This window comes from Gadus morhua, chromosome 18 (genome assembly GCF_902167405.1).
Source record: "Gadus morhua chromosome 18, gadMor3.0, whole genome shotgun sequence".
NCBI lineage: Eukaryota > Metazoa > Chordata > Actinopteri > Gadiformes > Gadidae > Gadus > Gadus morhua.
Genome location: NC_044065.1, coordinates 1,633,356 through 1,653,355, shown reverse-complemented (window position 1 = coordinate 1,653,355; position 20,000 = coordinate 1,633,356). Strand labels below are relative to the sequence as shown.

Genomic DNA, 20,000 nt, shown 5'->3' with positions numbered 1-20,000 from the left:
ATGAAGGAGTCCTGGTCACAGTAATGAAGGAGTCCGGGTCACAGTAGTGAAGGAGTCCTGGTCACAGTAATGAAGGAGTCCTGGTCACAGTAGTGAAGGAGTCCTGGTCACAGTAATGAAGGAGTCCTGGTCACAGTAATGAAGGAGTCCTGGTCACAGTAATGAAGGAGTCCTGGTCACAGTAATGGAAGCGTCCGTGTGTGACCCCGGCCCCCCCCAGGTCTGCTGCTCCCCACCGGGCTCTCGGTGACGTTCCTGCCCCTCGACGCGCTCTCCAGGCTCCCGGACAAGAAGAGCTTCTCCCACTTCTTCCACTGCATCTACCTGTCGGCTGGGTGAGCACCTCTGATATAACAGCTGATCCAGGGTCAGTTCAGGAGCCATGGTTGGATTTGGGGGATAGCCTAACCCAGTGGTTCTCAAACTCTTTGTACCGCTTACCCCAACAGAAAATATTTGTCTCCTCAAGTACCACCATTATGACAGATGTTATAAAATATATCAACATACAGTAGCGTAGGCCTGTGGCCCTATTTAGCTACGCACATCGCATGCAGGAGGCACATTTAGTCTTAAAAATAATATTATTTATTGTTAGCTGTTGTCAGCTGTACAAAGTTGTAGCACTAGAACAGGGACACGGAAACGCATACACATACACACACAGTAAGTGAGAGCATGATCTCATGGTGAATGTATTTCCATTCATACTAGTATTTTGATAGCAATGTTTATAATCAAACGTTTTGTTTTTTTTCTAATTCCTCTGCGTACCACTTGATAGCGCATCGCGTACCACCAGTGGTACACGTACCATAGTTTGAGAAGCACTGGCCTAACCCATTTAACTATGTTGAAGGTGGAAGACCTATAGTCTAACTAGAAAACAAACGATCGGCATCTCTTCAGTGTGAAGAACAGCTGCAGGCCATGTCTAGTCCATCATGACCAGGAGGTCACCTCCGAGGGTAAGGGTCAAACCAACGCGTCTCTCTGTCTCCAGCATGGCCCACCAGCTGGGCGGTCCTCTGCAGCAGGTGTGTTCTCCCGGGGGCGTCCTGGTGGTGGAGCTGGCCAGGTGAGGAGTCGGCTGCCACGGCGACCGTTCAGTGACCTGCAGCTGGCAGCCTGTCATCTATGATGTGTAGACAGCGCACGTGTTAATGTTAAGGGTTTAGTTAACGGTGTGTTGTATGGGGAGTGTTGAAGGTGTGTGGCGGTGTTGTGTGTTGTTTCATGTTGCATTTTGTGTTGTGTTCTTGTTCCATGTTGTATTGTGTGTTGTGTGGTTGTTTCATGTTGCATTATGTGTTGCGTTGTTGTTTCATGTTGCATTGTGTGTTGTGGTTGTTTCATGTTGTATTGTGTGCTTGTTTCATGTCGTTGTGCGTTGTGTGGTTGTTTCATGTCGTTGTGTGTTGTGTGGTTGTTTCATGTCGTTGTGTGTTGTGTGGTTGTTTCATGTCGTTGTGTGTTGTGTGGTTGTTTCATGTCGTTGTGTGTTGTGTGCTTGTATCATGTTGTATTGTGTGGTTGTTTCATGTCGTTGTGTGTTGTGTGGTTGTTTCATGTCGTTGTGTGTTGTCTGCTTGTTTCATGTCGTTGTGCGTTGTGTGGTTGTTTCATGTCGTTGTGCGTTGTGTGGTTGTTTCATGTCGTTGTGTGTTGTGTGGTTGCTTCATGTCGTTGTGTGTTGTGTGCTTGTTTCATGTCGTTGTGCGTTGTGTGGTTGTTTCATGTCGTTGTGCGTTGTGTGGTTGTTTCATGTCGTTGTGTGTTGTCTGGTTGTTTCATGTCGTTGTGCGTTGTGTGGTTGTTTCATGTCGTTGTGCGTTGTGTGGTTGTTTCATGTCGTTGTGCGTTGTGTGGTTGTTTCATGTCGTTGTGTGTTGTGTGGTTGCTTCATGTCGTTGTGTCTTGTGCGGTTGTTTCATGTCGTTGTGCGCTGTGTTGTCGTCTGCAGGTTTCTTCTGGACCTGAGTGCTGACCAGGAGCGCGGCTTCGTGGAGACGGTTGTGGAGGGAGCTAAAGATGCAGGGTTCGACCCCTGGACCCCGGCTGACCCTGACCCCACCCACGCCGTCTTTACCCCACAGACCCCCCCGGACCTCCACCTTCAGGAAGGTCACACCACAGGAACAATGTCACCATAAGTCTCCCTCTTTTATTGGACAATGCGTAGATGAACAGAGACACTCAAACAGAACAACACACATTTAGCTACAGAAATATTGTATTGACACTATAATATCATATAATATTGCACAGCAAGACGTTTTAACTCTACAATAAAACTACATATTTCTATTAAAGTGTTTCTCTTCATCTGTCGGGGGTCACGTCCAGCAGGTCAAAGGTCATCACTTCCAACGACCTCCGACCTTTCCCTTCCCGTGAACTTTTTTACTGAAGAGACACATGTATCACATATTTGAATATTATCACATATTTTAATAATATTTAATAATATTCATATCAAAATATACTGCTCAATTATATATTTGTACGGGATATTTACATTTGTGTCAATCAACTCAACTTATATCTCGTTATACAAACAGAATCATGTTATAATATATTAATATAACAATGTAACGATAAAAGTGTTTTATGGCTTTGACTCACAATTTCTGAGCATGTTGGATTCTGTTCAACAGCACCTTGATCTGAAAATAACATTTAGAGAAAAAGGAAGTTAAATAGCAGATGACGGAAAGGTTAATATCACACGACAGGAAGAAAAAACATCACATGGTGACAGGAAGTTAAATATCACATGATGACAGGAAGTGAAACATCAGATGCAGGAAGGTAGAGGACCTCATATTTCTGTTTCTTGGTGGTCTCTGTCAGATCAAACTTCTCAGACTCCAACAGGTGGATCCTGCTCCACATCTCAGCCGCTCGCTCTCTGGGAGAACGGGGAACATATCAAGAATACAGAGACCGAAGATGAATGTAGAAATCAGTTGTGCACCACAAAACACCAATCTATCTGCTGATAATCGATCAACGTTGTTGATCCCTGATCAGAGCTGTGTGGGAGCTGACCTGAGGGCGTCCTCCTTCAGGTTGTCGAGGACCAGCGGTCTGCGTCTCTCTGCTAGCGTCTTCGTCTTCACCTCCCTGCCCGTCTGCCTCTTCCCTCGCTTCTGCTCTATCTGGAGGATCACAGGAACGCTTCAGGGGCCCGCTCCAAGGACACATTACGGCCTCCTCAAAGTCCTACACCAAACGCTAGGCCTGAAGTTCTTTGCACAACAAGTCTGATTTTTCATAACCTTTCAGACCATATCCAAGGACAACTATGTGCAGCACAAGATGTACTCTTCCGCTGCCATGTCTTTACGTCATGTCACCAGCACCACGGCCATGTGGTATTTTAGGCCTACCCTATTGGATGCCCAGTTTTTAACAGACGGCTCTGTCAAATTTAGAAATGTGTCTGGCTCCAATTAAATAAAAATACGGATCACAGTGCGAGAGTTTCGGGTTCAGTTTAACAGGAGTCGTGGATTTTTTATTGGTGTCCATAATTTGGACTTGGCGGGCACAAACTTTTTTTTACCAATTGTATACCTTTAGCCATGTCTAATTCATCATGGGAAATTACCAACATATTAAAATATTTCCCTGCAGGAAGTCAGCAGGTTACCATAGTGACAGACCTTAGCCAGGAAGCCGCCGAAGTGAGCTCCCATGTTGGAGAGGACCATTTTCTTCTTGGCGTCATCCTCTGCCTTCTTCTTCGCCTCCTCTTCCTCCTTCCTCTGGCGCTCCTCCTGCAAGAACCAGAAACCACAAATCCCAGGGTTCCTTTCACCATGAAGCACACGAGAGGCTTCTCTGTGTTCACAGTTCTCTCACGGTGCGCTCAGATCCTAGCATTCTCTAGCTGGACCAGGTTAACGAGTGCATCGTGGATGGATCCACCAAGTGCTCATTAACGCCCTAATTACCGCTATCCTGGCCTGGCGGTGTCGTTCCTTCTCCGCTCGAACCCTCTGCTCTGTGGCTCGCTCCGAACGCCGGTTCTCCTGAAAGACAAACACATCTTCATCAGCATCGTCGTCGTCAAACTCGCCCCCGACACCGTCGTCATCATCACGGCCACCCCCGTCTCCCTCAGGGTCAGTGGTGGTGACGAAGGTGGTGGCGGTGTTGGTGAAAGTAGGATGGAGGAGGTGGGGCTTGAAATAGCATACTATTCTGTCTTTGAGTGCGACGATCTCGTCCTCCTCCTTCCGCCGCTGGTGGAAGTGGACGCCGATGAGCGTGTGGAGCTCCAGCAGGTCCTTGTCCATACGCTTCCTGTGGATGTCCTGGAGACATGAGGCGGGTCAGGGAGACGTGACACCGGGGCCCCGACAACTCACCCCACATCCACCAGACCGAGGCCTTAGTTCGCCGGGCCGGACCTACATCAAAGTCCACCCGGTCGCCCCCTGGGATCTTAGGGGCCGCAAGTTGGGACACCGGGGGCCTGGGGGAACAGACCGGTCCGTAATCCATATGAGAACTATAATCATACAGCGGTACGATATCTATACACTCGATATGATGGGAGGAGGTGTTCTGTTTACTCACTTCTGTTTGGGACGTTCTCCTTCACCTGCCAAGACAGAGGAGATGAGATATCCACAACAGAAGAACTGAAGCCAATCTAACCCCACATCCTCACCTCCTCGATCCCATCACAGCCATGTACAAACACCACAATACAGACGGATCAAGCATGAGGGCTGTTGGTGGGAGTTACTTTACGTTTGGTAGGTTTAGTTAGGCTGAATAAGGGTTAGTTCAAACCAAGAGGGAGTTCAGACCTTCCCCCGGCTCCTCCTCCTCTGGAGAACAACGGAAGAGAGAGAAGAAGAAAGAACGTGTGAGGAGAAGCTAGTGGTGGAAAGAAGTTTGGAGACGGTAAGGAAACACAAGCCCTCTTACCCTCCTGATGAACCCTGGGAAACAGAAGGAGAGGAAGAGGAGAAGGGTTAACGCTGATGTCGATGCGTGTTCATGAAGAAGAGATGTGATTGGACGGATTCACTCAGGTGCCTTACCCATCTTCTCCATCAGACATGGTGGACCTGGAGAAAGATGAGGGACACTTCAATGTAACCACCCAGAGAGATCCGAAGGGTCTAGAGACACAATATGATAGGATCCACTTGGGGTAACTGGAGGTCAGGTTGATGTTTTGGAGACCGTTGGCTCACTCAGAGAATGAGACACAGACGAGGATAAGCTCACACTCTTGACCATCAGAGGGATGCTCTGCTTTTAATTAGATTTAGTGGTATTAGGGGGGCCTACGGGCAGCTATTTACACCTGCCAGCTCTATTATCCCCTTTCGTCTGCTCTGAGCTGTACTGAGCCATTAAGAAAACAAACAGACGCACAGACCACGCTCCAGCACTAGTTGGGAGATTCTTCTGTAAGTCTCTCTGTGATCACTCTTTTTCTCAATCCCCCTCTCTCCATCCCTCTCTCTGAAAAAACGACCTCTATCCAACCTACGTCAGGCAAGTATGAAACCAGGTCCATTTGAAGTTTGAATGCAAGAGAGTAAAGTGTTGGAGAGATTCAGATTGAGAAGAACAGATAGATACAGATTCAGTGTATTTCAATATTACGGTTGGTTTTCGTTCTTGGGTGCTAGAGTTGCAAAGTAATATATATATATATATAACATATATATATAATATAACCTCTATGATACTAATACCAGTTAGTTATCAGTGGACACTGTAGAGACCAGTAGAGAGATCCGTACAGAACAGGATACAGTAGAGACCAGTATAAAGTAGAAACCAGTAGAGTGGAGAGACCAGTAGGGAGAGGGGAGCCCAGAAGGGACCGTGGAGAGAAGAGACAATTAAAGACCAGAAGAGAGTTGGAGGACCAGTAAAGACTAGCACAGATGAGACCGATAGAAAGAGAGACCAGTAGAGGAGAGATCAGCAGAGAAGGACAGCATGGTGGAGAGAACAGTAGATACCATTTTGAGGACAATGGATAGAAGAAACCAGTAAAGACCAGTAGGAGAGGAAAGACCATTATAAATGGGGGGACAAGAAGAGAGATAACGGACCAGTTGAGACAAGTAGAGCGAGGAGAGACCAGTAGAGGTTATTACCTGGAGATGGAGAGTAGCTGCAGGAGAAAGCTCTACCTCCGCGAAAGATCTAACCAGGTTTATATAGACTACAACGTGTGTGTGTGTGTGTGTGTGTGTGTGTGTGTGTGTGTGTGTGTGTGTGTGTGTGTGTGTGTGTGTGTGTGTGTGTGTGTGTGTGTGTGTGTGTGTGTGTGTGTGTGTGTGTGTGTGTGTGTGACATCATGCTGTATCCATGTGTTGGGGGGATTATTGGAGGATATTGGGTGAGCAGGCAGAGATCTGAAAGACAGCTGATACGATGACAGGTGGCAGAGAGACACAGAGAGAGAGAGACAGACAGAGAGAGAGCAACAGAGAGATTAGAGTACTTGGGGGAGATGCCAGCGGAATTGTCAACCACAGCGGAAGAAACACAGGAAAGCCACGTCTTACAATTCAGTTGTTTTTAATAAAAAGTTATTGAAGTATTAAGTATTTAATTTGGCGGAAACATTTTGACAACAGCAGAACTCCGGAGCTGGTTAACATGAGACATGAATATGCGTTCATATAATTATTAATATCATTATTAATATTTGTGAAGTAATATTGCCTCTGTCTCTAAACATTGATTAGACTAAGACTTTTAAACAGGAACATGAAACACCTCTCATGGCTATCTTTACCTCCAGCTGAACAATCAACAGGAACCTAAGAAACGTATATATAAAACATTTCCTCAGGTTCAATAAAATATGCGTCCTATTTTTAGCTCCAGGCAAATAAAGTTCCCTTAGCAGACACATCCCCATGGATCAATCGACCAATCAACCCTTACGTCCTGGAAATTGTCGAGTGGCATAGTTCTGGCGTCAAACATCCCTCATGATCCTCACACACACACACACACACACACACACACACACACACACACACACACACACACACACACACACACACACACACACACACACACACACGTTTCTCCTCTACTGGTCCTTCTTGACAGCTGGTGGGTTGTGCTGGTAGTTTCTGGAGGTCCGGGTGGAGGTCCGGGTGGAGGTCCGGGTGGGCTCGGTGTACATGAGGTCCAACAGGTCCACCAGCGCTTTCCTCACCTGGGCTCCGAACTCATGAGCGTCCTGAGGAGAGAGAGGAGACCCACCGATAGGTCAGTCCCTCATCCACTGGTTGGACACTTCTTACCCATAAATATATACAGAGACACGCTATGTAAATCAGTAGTATTGCATAGTATTCATATTTAAATGTATGAATTAAGTAGTACTTGTATTAATACGTATGGTGCTTTGTGCATAGTATTTGTATGGAGCATCTAGCGCTAGTATTAATTCCTTCAGTCCAGAGAGGAGTATTTGTACATGGTATTCGTGCGGAGTACCTAGCACCAGTATGAATACGCACAGTGCTTGGACAGGAGTGTTTGCAGGAGATGTGGAAGTTGATCATGTTTTCTCCGACGAGGCTGTAGGAGACGCCGTAGCCGTCATCGGCCACCTGTCGACCACAACACGTTCAGCACTAGCAACAAGCTAACGTACCGCGAGGGACGATATCAGGGCTTAAGACATGCTCGTCAAAAGCCATCATAGTTAGTTCTAAAACCATGCTGATAACAGTAAAGACAATCTCAATGCTTCTGACATGCTAGAAACAAGCTAACACACCCAAAAACATTCCCTTAATCTATCACAGTCTAACATCCTCCAACAGGAGAGCGCGGTGTTCTGGGATCGGTCGGTACTGACCGGTCCGAAGCCTCCGCCGCAGGAGATGAACTCCGGGTGGTTGACCATGTCAAACAGCTCCCCCTGCTGGACGGCGGTCTGGCTGGTGGACAGGCGCCAAGGCTCAGACAGCACCTGGACACACACGATGGATCAACTCGGGATGAGGGAATGAACTGAGGAGTTAAAACTCCTTTCTAGAGAGTTGACGGCTAGATAACCCCCCTGCTGTTAAACCTCCTCCTTGAGTTAATCTCCGCTCCCCAGATTTGGGAAGACCGTGATCACTCTCGCAGCAAAAGGCTTACGACACTGCCCTTATTACGTAGAACTATTCATATCAAATTAAACATGAGAAACTCCGCTGCAAGCACATATAAGTCATTTTGACACACACCAAACACAACCAAGCATATTAATTAGACGAATTAGACAATTAAAAACAGGCTGGAGCTTAAGAGGTGAAGGAAGGAGGAGGAGAGGAGGAGGAGTGGGTCTCACCTCCTTGAGGAAGGGCGAGTCGAGGCCCAGGTACTTGGAGACGACGTAGAGGCAGAAGAGGTGGCGGTCGATGCCCCCTCCCGTCATCGCCAGGCGGTACAGGTTCTGGTGTCTCTCTGAGGCCGCACGCAGGAGACGCCTGCACTCCTCCCTCTCCTGGCACACGCACACACACGCACACACACACGCACACGCACACAGATCCTTGGGGATTGAGTTTACAATGCAGGAAGTTGTAGTGAAGGAAATAATTTGTGTGTGTGTGTGTGTGTGTGTGTGTGTGTGTGTGTGTGTGTGTGTGTGTGTGTGTGTGTGTGTGTGTGTGTGTGTGTGTGTGTGTACCTCCCCCTCCTCCAGAGCACAGACGAAGGCACAGCTCTCGTTGGAGCACGACCTCACCGTCTCCGTGCGGCCCTCCCGGAACAGGCGGGTCATCGACGCCTCATAGGTCAGACAGAACATCCCCCGTTCCTGCCGGCCAATCACAACGCAGAGCCAATCAAAACCACAAAAACAACACAAAAAAGCTAAAAAGAACAATGCAAAGTAAAACGTTACATTACACTCACATAACATGACAGTATATTCATTGTGTGTGTGACTTTGTCATATATACTAGTTGCATGGTGAGTGAGTGAGTGAGTGAGTGAGTGAGTGAGTGAGTGAGTGAGTGAGTGAGTGAGGAGTGAGTGAGTGAGTGAGTGAGTGAGTGAGTGAGTGAGTGAGTGAGTGAGTGAGTGAGTGAGGAGTGAGTGAGTGAGTGAGTGAGTGAGTGAGTGAGTGAGTGAGTGAGTGAGTGAGAGTGAGTGAGTGAGTGAGTGAGTGAGTGAGTGAGTGAGTGAGTGAGTGAGTGAGTGAGTTGGGGTGTGTTGGAGTGAGTGAGTGAGTGAGTGAGTGAGTGAGTGAGTGAGTGAGGAGTGAGGAGTGAGTGAGTGAGTGAGTGAGTGAGTGAGTGAGTGAGTGAGAGTGAGTGAGTGAGTGAGTGAGTGAGTGAGTGAGTGAGTGAGTGAGTGAGTGAGTGAGTGAGTGAGTGAGTGAGTGAGTGAGGAGTGAGTGAGTGAGTGAGTGAGTGAGTGAGTGGGTGAGTGAGTGAGTGAGTGAGTGAGTTGGGGTGTGTTGGAGTGAGTGAGTGAGTGAGTGAGTGAGTGAGTGAGTGAGTGAGTGAGTGAGTGAGTGAGTGAGTGAGGAGTGAGTGAGTGAGTGAGTGAGTGAGTGAGTGAGTTGGGGTGTGTTGGAGTGAGTGAGTGAGTGAGTGAGTGAGTGAGGAGTGAGGAGTGAGTGAGGAGTGAGTGAGTGAGTGAGTGAGTGAGTGAGGAGTGAGTGAGTGAGGAGTGAGTGAGTGAGTGAGGAGTGAGGAGTGAGTGAGTGAGTGAGTGAGTGAGTGAGTGAGTGAGTGAGTGAGTGAGTGAGTGAGTGAGTGAGTGAGGAGTGAGGAGTGAGTGAGTGAGTGAGTGAGGAGTGAGGAGTGAGTGAGGAGTGAGTGAGTTACCCTGTAGTAGGCCAGTTGCAGCGTTAGCTGGATGAAGGCGTCAGGGCTGATGCGACACTTCTTGATCCTGCCTTTCCCGAAGTCTCGGAAGGAGAAGACGTGGAAGTCGATGTCGTCGGCCAGCGCCTGGGCGACCGCCAGAGACCGGCCCACCTGCTGCTGGAGCTAGAACCCAGAACCATCAGAACCCGATAGAACCAACCGGTCCTGGAGCCAGAACCCAGAACCATCAGAACCCGATAGAACCAACCGGTCCTGGAGCCAGAACCCAGAACCATCAGAACCCGATAGAACCAACCGGTCCTGGAGCCAGAACCCAGAACCATCAGAACCCGATAGAACCAACCGGTCCTGGAGCCAGAACCCAGAACCATCAGAACCCGATAGAACCAACCGGTCCTGGAGCCAGAACCCAGAACCATCAGAACCCGATAGAACCAACCGGTCCTGGAGCCAGAACCCAGAACCATCAGAACCCGATAGAACCAACCGGTCCTGGAGCCAGAACCCAGAACCATCAGAACCCGATAGAACCAACCGGTCCTGGAGCCAGAACCCAGAACCATTAGAACCCGATAGAACCAACTGGTCCTGGAGCCAGAACCCAGTACTAGTAGAACCGTCAAGTGACCAGCCAAACTGGTCCTGACACAAACCAGCAGTAGTTCAGAACTTGATGCCAGTGTGTCTTCCCAGGATCAGATTATGAAACACGGGTGTGTGAATGGGTTTTGCACCAACTGCGCTGCAAGGATTGTAGCAAAAGTGTCAAGTGCATGACTCGTTGAAGTTGTTATGCACAGGATAGGATGTGTGCACCTGTAACACAGACTTGTGAACTCATAGACCCTATTTAGTGTTTACAATGGTAGAAAAAACACGCACGCACACACACAGGTTGATTGACGGGGGGCCTACCTCCGGGGAGAACTCCCAGGTGAGTTTTTGGGGGCGGGGGAGGGAGGGGTCCACCTCCCCCTTGCAGTGACCTTCGGTGTTATAGCCCAGCTGGAAACTATCCGTAGCCAGGACATACTGAGAGAGAGAGAGAGGGAGGGAGAGAGACATTAACATACACAGCAAGAGACGTCTGGGCAACCATGTGACTCCACATAGACATTAACAGAGAAGGGAGGACACCAAATGAACCCTGCTGATTGGAGGAGAGACAGTAAGCCCCGCCTACCTCCCACAGGTGCGCGACGGTGGGCGCGTCGGCCCAGGAGTGCTCCGCGTTGAGGCCGTTCTTCCCGTTCTTGTAGACGACGAATGAGAAGGACTTGTCGAACCACCTGGGACACAAGAGCCAATCAGCCTCTTCCGCCACAGACTCAAACCACAGGCCACGCCCACCTGGCGAGCAGAGGCCACGCCCACCTGTCATAGCACTTCCCGTGCAGCAGGGACTTGGCGTAGCGGTCCAGGCTGGCCCCCGAGTCGTCTCCCATCATGCCTTGCTCCTCGTCGTCGAGGGTGACGAAGAAGGCGGCCTTCTCGATGCAGTCCAACGAGCGCTTGTTGGGACCGCTGCTGAAGTACGTCTTCCTGGCCTCGGCCCAGGGCACTCTGGACCACAGGGACAAGAGCTACCGGTCACCCACAAGCCATCGGAACCTCGACCCGTGAGTGACATCACATGTGGGAGGGTCCCCCACGATCGTGGGTGGCTACAGTCCACTGGGTGGGCTGGTAGGCTGAGCTATGTACACTGATAACACCCGGGGGACATTGATGTACCCGATAACGTTGCCGAGGAGCCTATGGCTGCAAGAACCAGTGTGAGGTGTCAGGCAATCCGATTGGCTGTTAGAACAGGTGTTTTCGGTACAGGTAGCAGTCATTCTGATTGGCTGTTAGAACAGGTGTTGTCAGTACAGGTGTCAGAGGTTCTGATTAGCTTTTAGAACAGGTGTTGTCAGTTCAGGTGACAGAGGTTCTGATTGGCTTTTAGATCAGGTGGCGTCAGTACAGGTGACAGGTGTTCTGATTGGCCTTTAGAACAGGTGTCAGTACAGGTGTCTGCCGATTCGCCTGGCTGTAGGAACAGGTGTTTTCCGTACAGGTGTGTGTCTCACCTGTCCCCTGCAGTGAGAGCCCCCAGTCTCTCCTCCCCGGGCGCGGGTGCGGCGGGGTCGTCCAGGATGCGCTGGACCTGGTGCTCCAGCTCCCGGGGCGACAGCAGCCGGCCCGCCTGGTACACCCACAGACGGAAGTAGCGGCCCCGATGGAACACCGCCACGAACTCACTGTCCTGCCAGTGCTGCACCGTGTCTACAGGGAGCACAACTCGACGTCACTCCCTCAACAACGCCCGCGGCCGACGCCCGCTGACGACCACGCGGGTGGGTCGAACACCGGCATCATGTGATGTGCACTGCGTCTACTCGGACGGTCCACACTGCTGCCCGTGGCATTCCCCTGAGACAGTAGCCCCGCCCCCATCATAACCAGCACACCGGCTCACCGAGAGTGGAGAGAGAAGGAGGAAGAGGAGGAGTCAGAAAGCACTCAACAAACTGATCAGAGAGAGGGAGAGGTGGGAGGAAGAGAAGAGGATCTGTGTTGGGTACTTTGTTCCTCTTAAAAGGAGGACTTTAAAGCACGCGGCGTGGTCAGGGGGTGTGGTTACATGTGAGGGGGTGGTTGGGTCAGGCGGTGAGCTCTATGTGTAGAGGGTGGTACTACCTGTGACTGGACCCGGAACCCGACAAGAGTTAAACATCCTCTCAAACTGATCGGAGCAGAAGGGGGCGGAAGACCTTAGCACTCTCTGCCTCAGAGAGAGAGAGAGAGAGAGAGGGAGAAAGAGAGCAAGGAACAAGGAGATAAACAAGAAGAAGGAAGTGAGAAGAGAGCGAAAGTGAAGCAGTAACAGAGAGGTTAAATGAAGGGTGGATCAACAGAAGGGATGAATCTGAGCAGACGTGGAAGAAAAGGAAAAAAAGACGGACGGATGATAGATGAAAGGAGTGTGTGTTCAGGGACATAGACGGAACTGAGATCAGCCTCAGAGAGTCACACACACACACACACACACACACTTCTAGTAATCTAAAGCCATTCTCCTAGTGATGACGTCATGAGGAAGGGGACATTCCAGAACAACACCCACTACTACCACCAACCAGAGCAAATTGTTTGCATGTGAGCTCAAGGCTTGTGGACGTTCGTTCAGTGCAAGTCATGTCATTTGTGTGTATGCGTTTGTGTGTGTGTTTGTGTGTACCAGTCTCCTCTCCAGGTATACGGGAGGTGTTGAACATCCTCTCACACTGAGCAGCGCACAGAGGAATGAATGAACCTGGGATACGACTCTGGAGAATAGGAGGAGTAAGAGGTAGGGAGGAGGAGGAGGAGGATGAGGAGGAGGAGGAGGAGGGGGAGGAGGGGGAGGAGGAGGAGGAGGAGGAGGGGCAGATGGAGGAGGAGGGGCAGATGGAGGAGGAGGAGGAGGGAGGGAGGAGGAGGACATGATGGGAAATGGCTTTTAAACAAACGATAACCAAAAAAGACACATGGACAAAAAAACAACAACAGATGGAGACACAGCAGGACGGACACACACACACACACACACACACACACACACACACACACACACACACACACACACACACACACACACACACACACACACACACACACACACACACACACACACACACACACACACACACACACCATCCACCAGAAACAGCTGAACATGGGTGTTAGTTTCCTACTCAGCGTTTTATTCTCCATTGCCCGATCAAGGCGCTACACCCTACAGGGTTGGAGCTCTATGCCCCTAAGTAAACCAGACGCACAACGTTTTATAGACCGAACGTCCCAGGACGGATTGATTGTTATTGTGCACGTATTAAAAACCACAGTAAACAGCTGCAGTATAAAAGCGTCCCGGTGCAGGTTTAAGGGCTGCTGCGCAGCGCGGTCCGTGGAGCCCTTTGAGGCCGACTCAGGGCTGCGCTGACCGCCGCGGCGTGGCGTGACTCACGGGTTTGAGCTCCTCGCGGTTCAGCTTGCGGCGGTACAGCAGGCAGGCGTGGATGGTGTTGCCCGCACGCGCAGCCTGGATGGGCGTGGGCGTCACGTACAGGAAGTCCTGCAACAAACACACTGGGGTTATACTGGGCAGCTCCCAGCATAACCAGGAGCAGACTGGGGTCCTACTGGGCAGCTACCAGTATAATAACTAGACGACTGTGGTTGAGTCCAACAGTAGAATATTACGGTTGTACGGGGCAGCTCCCAGTATAACCAGTAGCAGACTGTGTTTGTTTACTCACCATCCCATAATAGTTGCTGTTCACCATGATGGGACCTCTTCCCCGCAGGTAGATGTACTCCTCCCACCAGTCACTCACCTATTATTATATCAATCATATGTATATGCTTGTAGGCCTTATGGATGAATACCTCTACATGCATGAAGTATTTACGGTAAAAGCACATAACCAATAAGGCATCCTGCTGTAGAATATGAAAGACTTACATAGTTGGCGGCCCACAGAGACTTGAGCTTCAGGTACCACTGGAGCCTCTTCCCCATGCCGCTCTCAAACTCCCGGGCCAGCGTCGACATGCGCTCGAACTGGTGAGCGTCCGTCAGAGGACGCACCGAGTCCAAGAACTACACACAATCACACAATCACTACTGGTTAGGACCTTCCAAGTACTAACAGACACACACGCACACACACACGCACACACACACACAACATATGAGGCAGGTGAGGCGGACAGGTGTGTGGAGGACAGGTGTGTGGTGGACAGGTGTGTGGAGGACAGGTGTGTGGAGGACAGGTGTGTGGTGGACAGGTGTGTGGAGGACAGGTGTGTGGTGGACAGGTGTGTACTGCACAGGTGTGTGGAGGACAGGTGTGTGGTGGACAGGTGTGTGGAGGACAGGTGTGTGGTGGACAGGTGTGTGGAGGACAGGTGTGTGGTGGACAGGTGTGTGGTGGACAGGTGTGTGGAGGACAGGTGTGTGGTGGACAGGTGTGTGGTGGACAGGTGTCCAGGTGAGTCTCACCCTGTGGATTGTGTCTTTGACCTTGGGGACAGGTAGGTTGGGGAGGGAGCCCTGGTAGCTGTAGAGCAGAGGCTGTCGCCCCGAGAAGATCCGAACCAGAGCCTGGAGAACACACACATACAGGTACATGGAGAATCAGAAAGAAGCATAGGTTGTGGAGAGACTGACTGAGACGAGAGGATGAAAGTGGATCTACATGGAGAACAAAGAAGAGTCAACCTTGTTGAGAGATGGGAAGATGTCTGTGATGGAGAGATGAGAGAGGAGAAGAGATGGAGACAAGTGATGGAGAGGAAAGGGAAGAGATGGAGACAAGTGATGGAGAGAGGAGAGGGAAGAGATGGAGACAAGTGATGATGGAGGAGAGGAAAGAGATGGAGACAAGTGATGATGGAGGAGAGGGAAGAGATGGAGAGCGAGGAGAGGAGGGGAGAGGCTGACCATCCAGGCCTTGGTGGTGCTCGACAGCTTCCCGTGCTGTTCAAACATCCAGCCGTGGTAAGACAGGAGCTGCTTGAGGCAGAGTCTCATAGTGAGGATGAGGGAGAGCCACAGCAGCGTGCTGAAGACCACCGCAGACACCACCGTCTGGCACTGGGCACTCAACGACTCACTGGAACACACACACAGAGCCAGTGAGCCCCACGCACACACTCAATACACCCCAATCACAATACACCCAATAAGCTCGACAGGTAGGGCCTACCTGACATGTGAGGACACCTAAGAGGTGGGCTCTCACCTGACAGCTAGCGGTCTCTATACTCTGACAGGTAGGTGTCCGTCTCAGCTGACAGGTCTTTATACTCTGACAGGTAGGTGTCCGTCTCACCTGACAGGCAGGTGTTCCTGGATCTTGGCGATGAGGCCCATGGACGGGTCTGAGCGTGTGTACATGGTGGCCAAGATGGCGATGACCACAAAGAGCCAGGAGGAGGGGCTGGCGGGATACACACCCGTTATCACACTGTTCTGTTAGAGCGAGACAGAGAGGGAGGGACAGAGAGAGAGACAGAGAGAGACAGACATGATAGAATCTATGGGTCCTTTTGGTTTGTCTTATTTACACCCTAGCTTGGGTCTCAGACAGACAGGTAGAGAGACAGACAGACAGACAGACAGACATAAGTGGTTGGGCAGGCAGACAGCCAGACAGACCCTTAGACAGACAGACAGTTAGACAGACAGACAGACAGACAGACAGACAGACAGACAGACAGACAGACAGACAGACAGACAGACAGACAGACAGACAGACAGACCGACAGATAAGTGGGTGGGCAGGCAGACAGACAGTCAGACAGACAGACAGACACCTTAAGTCTGATAAAGAGTTACTTCCAAAAGTGGACGCCAAAAAGGTCGACAGACCGACAGATGGGCGGCCAGACCGACAAGCACCTTGAGTCTGATGAAGCGCTTCTTCCAGGAGCGGAGGCCGGACAGGTATATCTGGGTCAGGGCCTGGTGGGAGAGCTTCAGGTCGATGCCGTCGGGGGTCACCGTGAACTGGAACGCCACCGCCTGGTGAGCCTCCGCCATCGCACCTGGACCATCCCATCATCATCATTACCATATTACTGTTGTATTACTACTATACTACAACCGTCCTACAGAACTACATCATTACATTGAGACTGCTCTCGGTTACCTAGCCTGGTAGGTAGACTGACAGGGAGGTCATCCAATGATTTGATCCAGGCTTACAGCAAGCCTGCAAGAGCCCAGGCAGATACCAGCCTTCCTTTTTATTATTTTGTCAGACCATTTGATTTATTGATTGGTATCAATAAATAAAATAGGTGTCAAGGGAATTCAACAAATATGACCAAAGACTTCGTCTAAAATAAATTGCCAGCCCTAGCTTGAATAAACTATTGTTATTACTGATCCATTAGTGCGACCACCACATAGACGTGGCAAATGAGTCATGTCATGTTGATTTGAAAATTGTTACTGTTGCAGGACAGGGCACAGCTGTCGTTCTGGGGGGAGTTTGCCATCACAAAACGATTGGTTATATTGATGGGATTTGACCTCAATATACACACACACACACACACACACACACACACACACACACACACACACACACACACACACACACACACACACACACACACACACACACACACACACACACACACACACACACACACACACACACAAAGGGAGAAAGGGAGAGAAGAGAGTGAGTAAGACAGACAGAGACAGAGACAGAGACAGAGACAGAGTCAGGGAGTGGAGGCTTATTGGGTTAAAGTTGAGCTGGCCTGGTGTGTGTTCAGTGTTCCAGATGCTGACAGCAGGCCCAGACACGTGTACACGCTACAGACCTATTGACTATTAAAAACTTCTACATTAGCTTCATATGAGCTGGGAATTAGTGTCTACTCTTAATATTTACTCTGCGTTGAACTGTTTTATTGTATTTGTATTTATTGTATTCTACTGCAGCTCATAACTAATGTAGCTTCGTATCCACTTGGATTTAGATTACACGGTAACTGGACATCTACAGTGGTTTAGTTTCAGCTGTATTTAAATTATTCTGTAGCTTAACATCTACTGTAACTAAACCCTTGTTTTTAGTTTCTACTTTGTTTAGTTTCTACAAGGATCCATCATCTTTATGCAAGTCTTACCTGTGCAGGTAATTAAAGTCACATGGCGCCACCTCCACCTCCTCTATAAACACTGTGTCAAATGTCACATCTCTCACCTAGTGCCCTTATCTACATGCACGTTTTTTTACAAACCTTTCTTTACACCCTTATCTCCTTCAGTAGCCACCTTATCTTCCACACAACACCCTGACTAAAAAATGGCCCTCTTTGTCACCATGACAACATGGGGTGTGTACTGAGTGATTGCGATTTCCTCATTTTTTGTAAATACTTTCTAAAAGACAAATCGGTCAATAAGTCATAGCACTGGTTCTCTGTATCGCCATGACAACATGCAATGTCTGAGTCAACAGCCTGCAAACAAGCTCCTTATTAACCACTGTTGAGTTCCCCCTAACCCCAGCTAGCCTGGCTGGCTAGCTTATCACCTAACTAGCCTTTAACAGCTTATATTAGCCTGTCTGGCTAGCTTATCATCTGCTAGCCCCTGTTAGCATGTCTAGCAAGTAACCCTGATAGCCTGTCTAGCTAAACGGTTACTGTTCCTGCTAACACCATGTATGCTAATGACATTTCCCTAATGGCAGACCAAACAACTTGTGATTAAGTACCACAATACGGAAATAACATTAAAAAGGGACTGGGACTAAATAAGGGTATAAATGCAGATCAGAAACAACAGGAACTTACACCTCAACTCTAGAGGATGTTATTAGATTGTTGTTATACAGTATTCTGGATCACATGTAGCCTATACTCTGTATCTTGTAATTGTATCATTGTTGTTATTCTGCCTTGACTTGCACAAATTGCTTCTATCTATTGTCATTAATTTGCTAATTAAACATCTGGATATGTCCCTCAAAAGATTGTGTTGGTTTACAACAACCTATTATTCTTCTGCATGGATTTTATAGATGAACAATAAACGGGACATAAATAACTACAATTATCAAAAACGACCTAATTGACCTCATCTCGAGCTATTATGTCACCCACTTTCAGGTCCAAACATGTTGATTGGGGTAGGTGGTTGTTCATTGTACTGAATAGCTTCGATTGGCTCATAAAATATTGTATCACAAAACACAGTATATTACCTAGCTCTACATCCAACTGTATATTGCATTGAGCAGACAGTATTTGGAAATCAAAATACTGTGATGTTTGTGGTAATATACTTAATTGTATTACAAAAAGCAGTGCTGTGCCTCTTCCTCTAGCCCTAAACTCATCAGTTCGTAACGGTTCCTTCATGTAAAATGTGATGGCATAAAATACATCTACAATATAGCTGGCAACATCTCTCTCAAAGCCATTTCTCTCATCGGATGTTGCTGGTAACCACAATGTGATATCACATTACGGGCATCTGACAGAGAGGGAACCGAGACCACAACTGCTGCCCTGCCGGGGTTCGGCAGAGCAGCGCCGAGTAGCCAGCCTCCTCTCCCCGGTATAGATGGCGGAGCATGGGGGAAGCACCTCAGACATCCTCCCATCAACAACACGGCGTCGCATCCGATCGAATCGCATACCTGACGGTTACCGGATGATCCGCCGCAGGAGGGACCCACTGGAACTTTTGGCCGTCGTCTGAGCCTCCTCGCAGCAGTGTGGTCCTGTTCCGCTCCGCCTGGGAACGGGTAACGGGACGGGCGTGTTAGCGGACGGTAGGTTCTTGTTTAACGGAGAGACCGCAGAGTTCGGTTAACAGTCGGTGGGGTTCGGGTTTAACGGAAAAATGGTACGGTGAGGTTGTAGTTTAACAGTGCGACAGTACGCAGCGGACCGGAGAGAGATGCGATTCACCGTCAAAACGTTTCAATGTGAAAGCAACGTATGGCTGGAACTGATTGGATGACACACACGTCACTTGTATTTCGAAGGTCGCCAAGCCACCAATAGGAACTCTTCTTCAATGTGATGAATAACGACGGTTCGTGTTTCACAGGAGTATTTCACATTTTGTATTGTATGCATTTAATCATTCATATCGATGGACTTTGGACGACGTTTTCGCACTGGGTTGGTCAATAATGTACCCTTTGAAAGATGAAAAATACACTGGGCACTTTATTTATTCATAATTCATAATGGTCAATGATGTACAGTTTGAATAATGTAGGAGTCATGCTTAATGTGAATAATATGTACCACAGCTGGCTGTAATGTTTACAACTTTTAAATCAATATTTCTCCTAGTCCTAATGTGTAGACATTATTTATGCATATTCTTTTAAATATTTTCTCTTAAATTTGTATGATCTTATTACTTTATATTATCTTGTACTTTCATCTATGACACCTGAACTTCCTTTGGCATTAATAATCATATTTTATTTTAAAGTCTGCGTCAGATTAGAGAGAGAAAACCTGTTTTAGCTCCAGTTTATAAAGAATAAAATAACATTTTCTAACAGAACAGAACTCTAATGTTTGGTGGACGAGCAGAAAGAAAGAAACATTATTATGGAGTTTATTTCATAGCCATGACAATACGGC

At 48.8% G+C, this 20,000-nt stretch overlaps 4 protein-coding genes across 11 annotated transcripts in view; 1 reads left to right on the top strand and 3 right to left on the bottom strand.

Annotated features, from left to right (window-relative positions):
• The window catches only part of dnaaf3l (dynein axonemal assembly factor 3 like), a 7,603-nt gene extending 5,296 nt beyond the window's left edge, over positions 1–2,307 (top strand). For both annotated transcript variants that reach the window (XM_030340975.1, XM_030340976.1), the window contains 3 exons: positions 221–335; positions 1,004–1,078; positions 1,964–2,307. In XM_030340975.1, coding sequence (XP_030196835.1) covers positions 221–335; positions 1,004–1,078; positions 1,964–2,153 — 380 coding nt within the window. In that variant the 3' untranslated portion in view covers positions 2,154–2,307. The remainder of the gene's footprint in view (positions 1–220; positions 336–1,003; positions 1,079–1,963) is intronic.
• Positions 2,145–6,178, bottom strand: LOC115531622 (troponin T, slow skeletal muscle). 2 transcript variants are annotated; one of them, XM_030340977.1, is made up of 13 exons: positions 6,138–6,177; positions 5,061–5,087; positions 4,945–4,958; positions 4,824–4,844; positions 4,588–4,612; positions 4,423–4,483; positions 4,206–4,322; positions 3,960–4,037; positions 3,669–3,782; positions 3,052–3,161; positions 2,821–2,911; positions 2,626–2,666; positions 2,145–2,406 (listed from the first exon to the last, which is right to left on the bottom strand). In XM_030340977.1, exons 2-13 carry the CDS (start codon positions 5,078–5,080, stop codon positions 2,361–2,363), a joined length of 738 nt encoding a protein of 245 aa, XP_030196837.1. In that variant the 5' UTR covers positions 5,081–5,087; positions 6,138–6,177; the 3' UTR covers positions 2,145–2,360. The 2 variants fall into 2 exon arrangements, with proteins under 2 accessions (XP_030196837.1, XP_030196839.1); XM_030340979.1 differs by lacking the exon at positions 4,824–4,844 and having other exon boundaries at positions 6,138–6,178.
• A 369-nt stretch (positions 6,179–6,547) lies between these two features.
• LOC115531177 (carnitine O-palmitoyltransferase 1, liver isoform) lies at positions 6,548–19,373 on the bottom strand. 2 transcript variants are annotated; one of them, XM_030340293.1, is made up of 19 exons: positions 19,034–19,373; positions 16,270–16,415; positions 15,701–15,840; positions 15,310–15,481; positions 14,869–14,970; positions 14,329–14,466; positions 14,123–14,200; positions 13,831–13,938; positions 12,522–12,606; positions 11,912–12,107; positions 11,214–11,402; positions 11,023–11,128; positions 10,755–10,871; positions 9,837–10,001; positions 8,690–8,818; positions 8,348–8,503; positions 7,868–7,981; positions 7,524–7,616; positions 6,548–7,240 (listed from the first exon to the last, which is right to left on the bottom strand). In XM_030340293.1, exons 2-19 carry the CDS (start codon positions 16,408–16,410, stop codon positions 7,088–7,090), a joined length of 2,382 nt encoding a protein of 793 aa, XP_030196153.1. In that variant the 5' UTR covers positions 16,411–16,415; positions 19,034–19,373; the 3' UTR covers positions 6,548–7,087. The 2 variants fall into 2 exon arrangements, with proteins under 2 accessions (XP_030196153.1, XP_030196152.1); XM_030340292.1 differs by lacking the exon at positions 12,522–12,606 and adding an exon at positions 13,063–13,150 and having other exon boundaries at positions 19,034–19,371.
• Positions 19,374–19,958: 585 nt separating this feature from the next.
• Positions 19,959–20,000, bottom strand: part of LOC115531176 (serine/threonine-protein kinase BRSK2) — a 19,236-nt gene continuing 19,194 nt past the window's right edge. For all 5 annotated transcript variants that reach the window (XM_030340288.1, XM_030340287.1, XM_030340289.1 and 2 more), the window contains exon 19: positions 19,959–20,000. This exon is cut by the window's right edge and continues 1,863 nt beyond it. The gene's annotated coding sequence lies outside the window, so the exon portion shown is untranslated.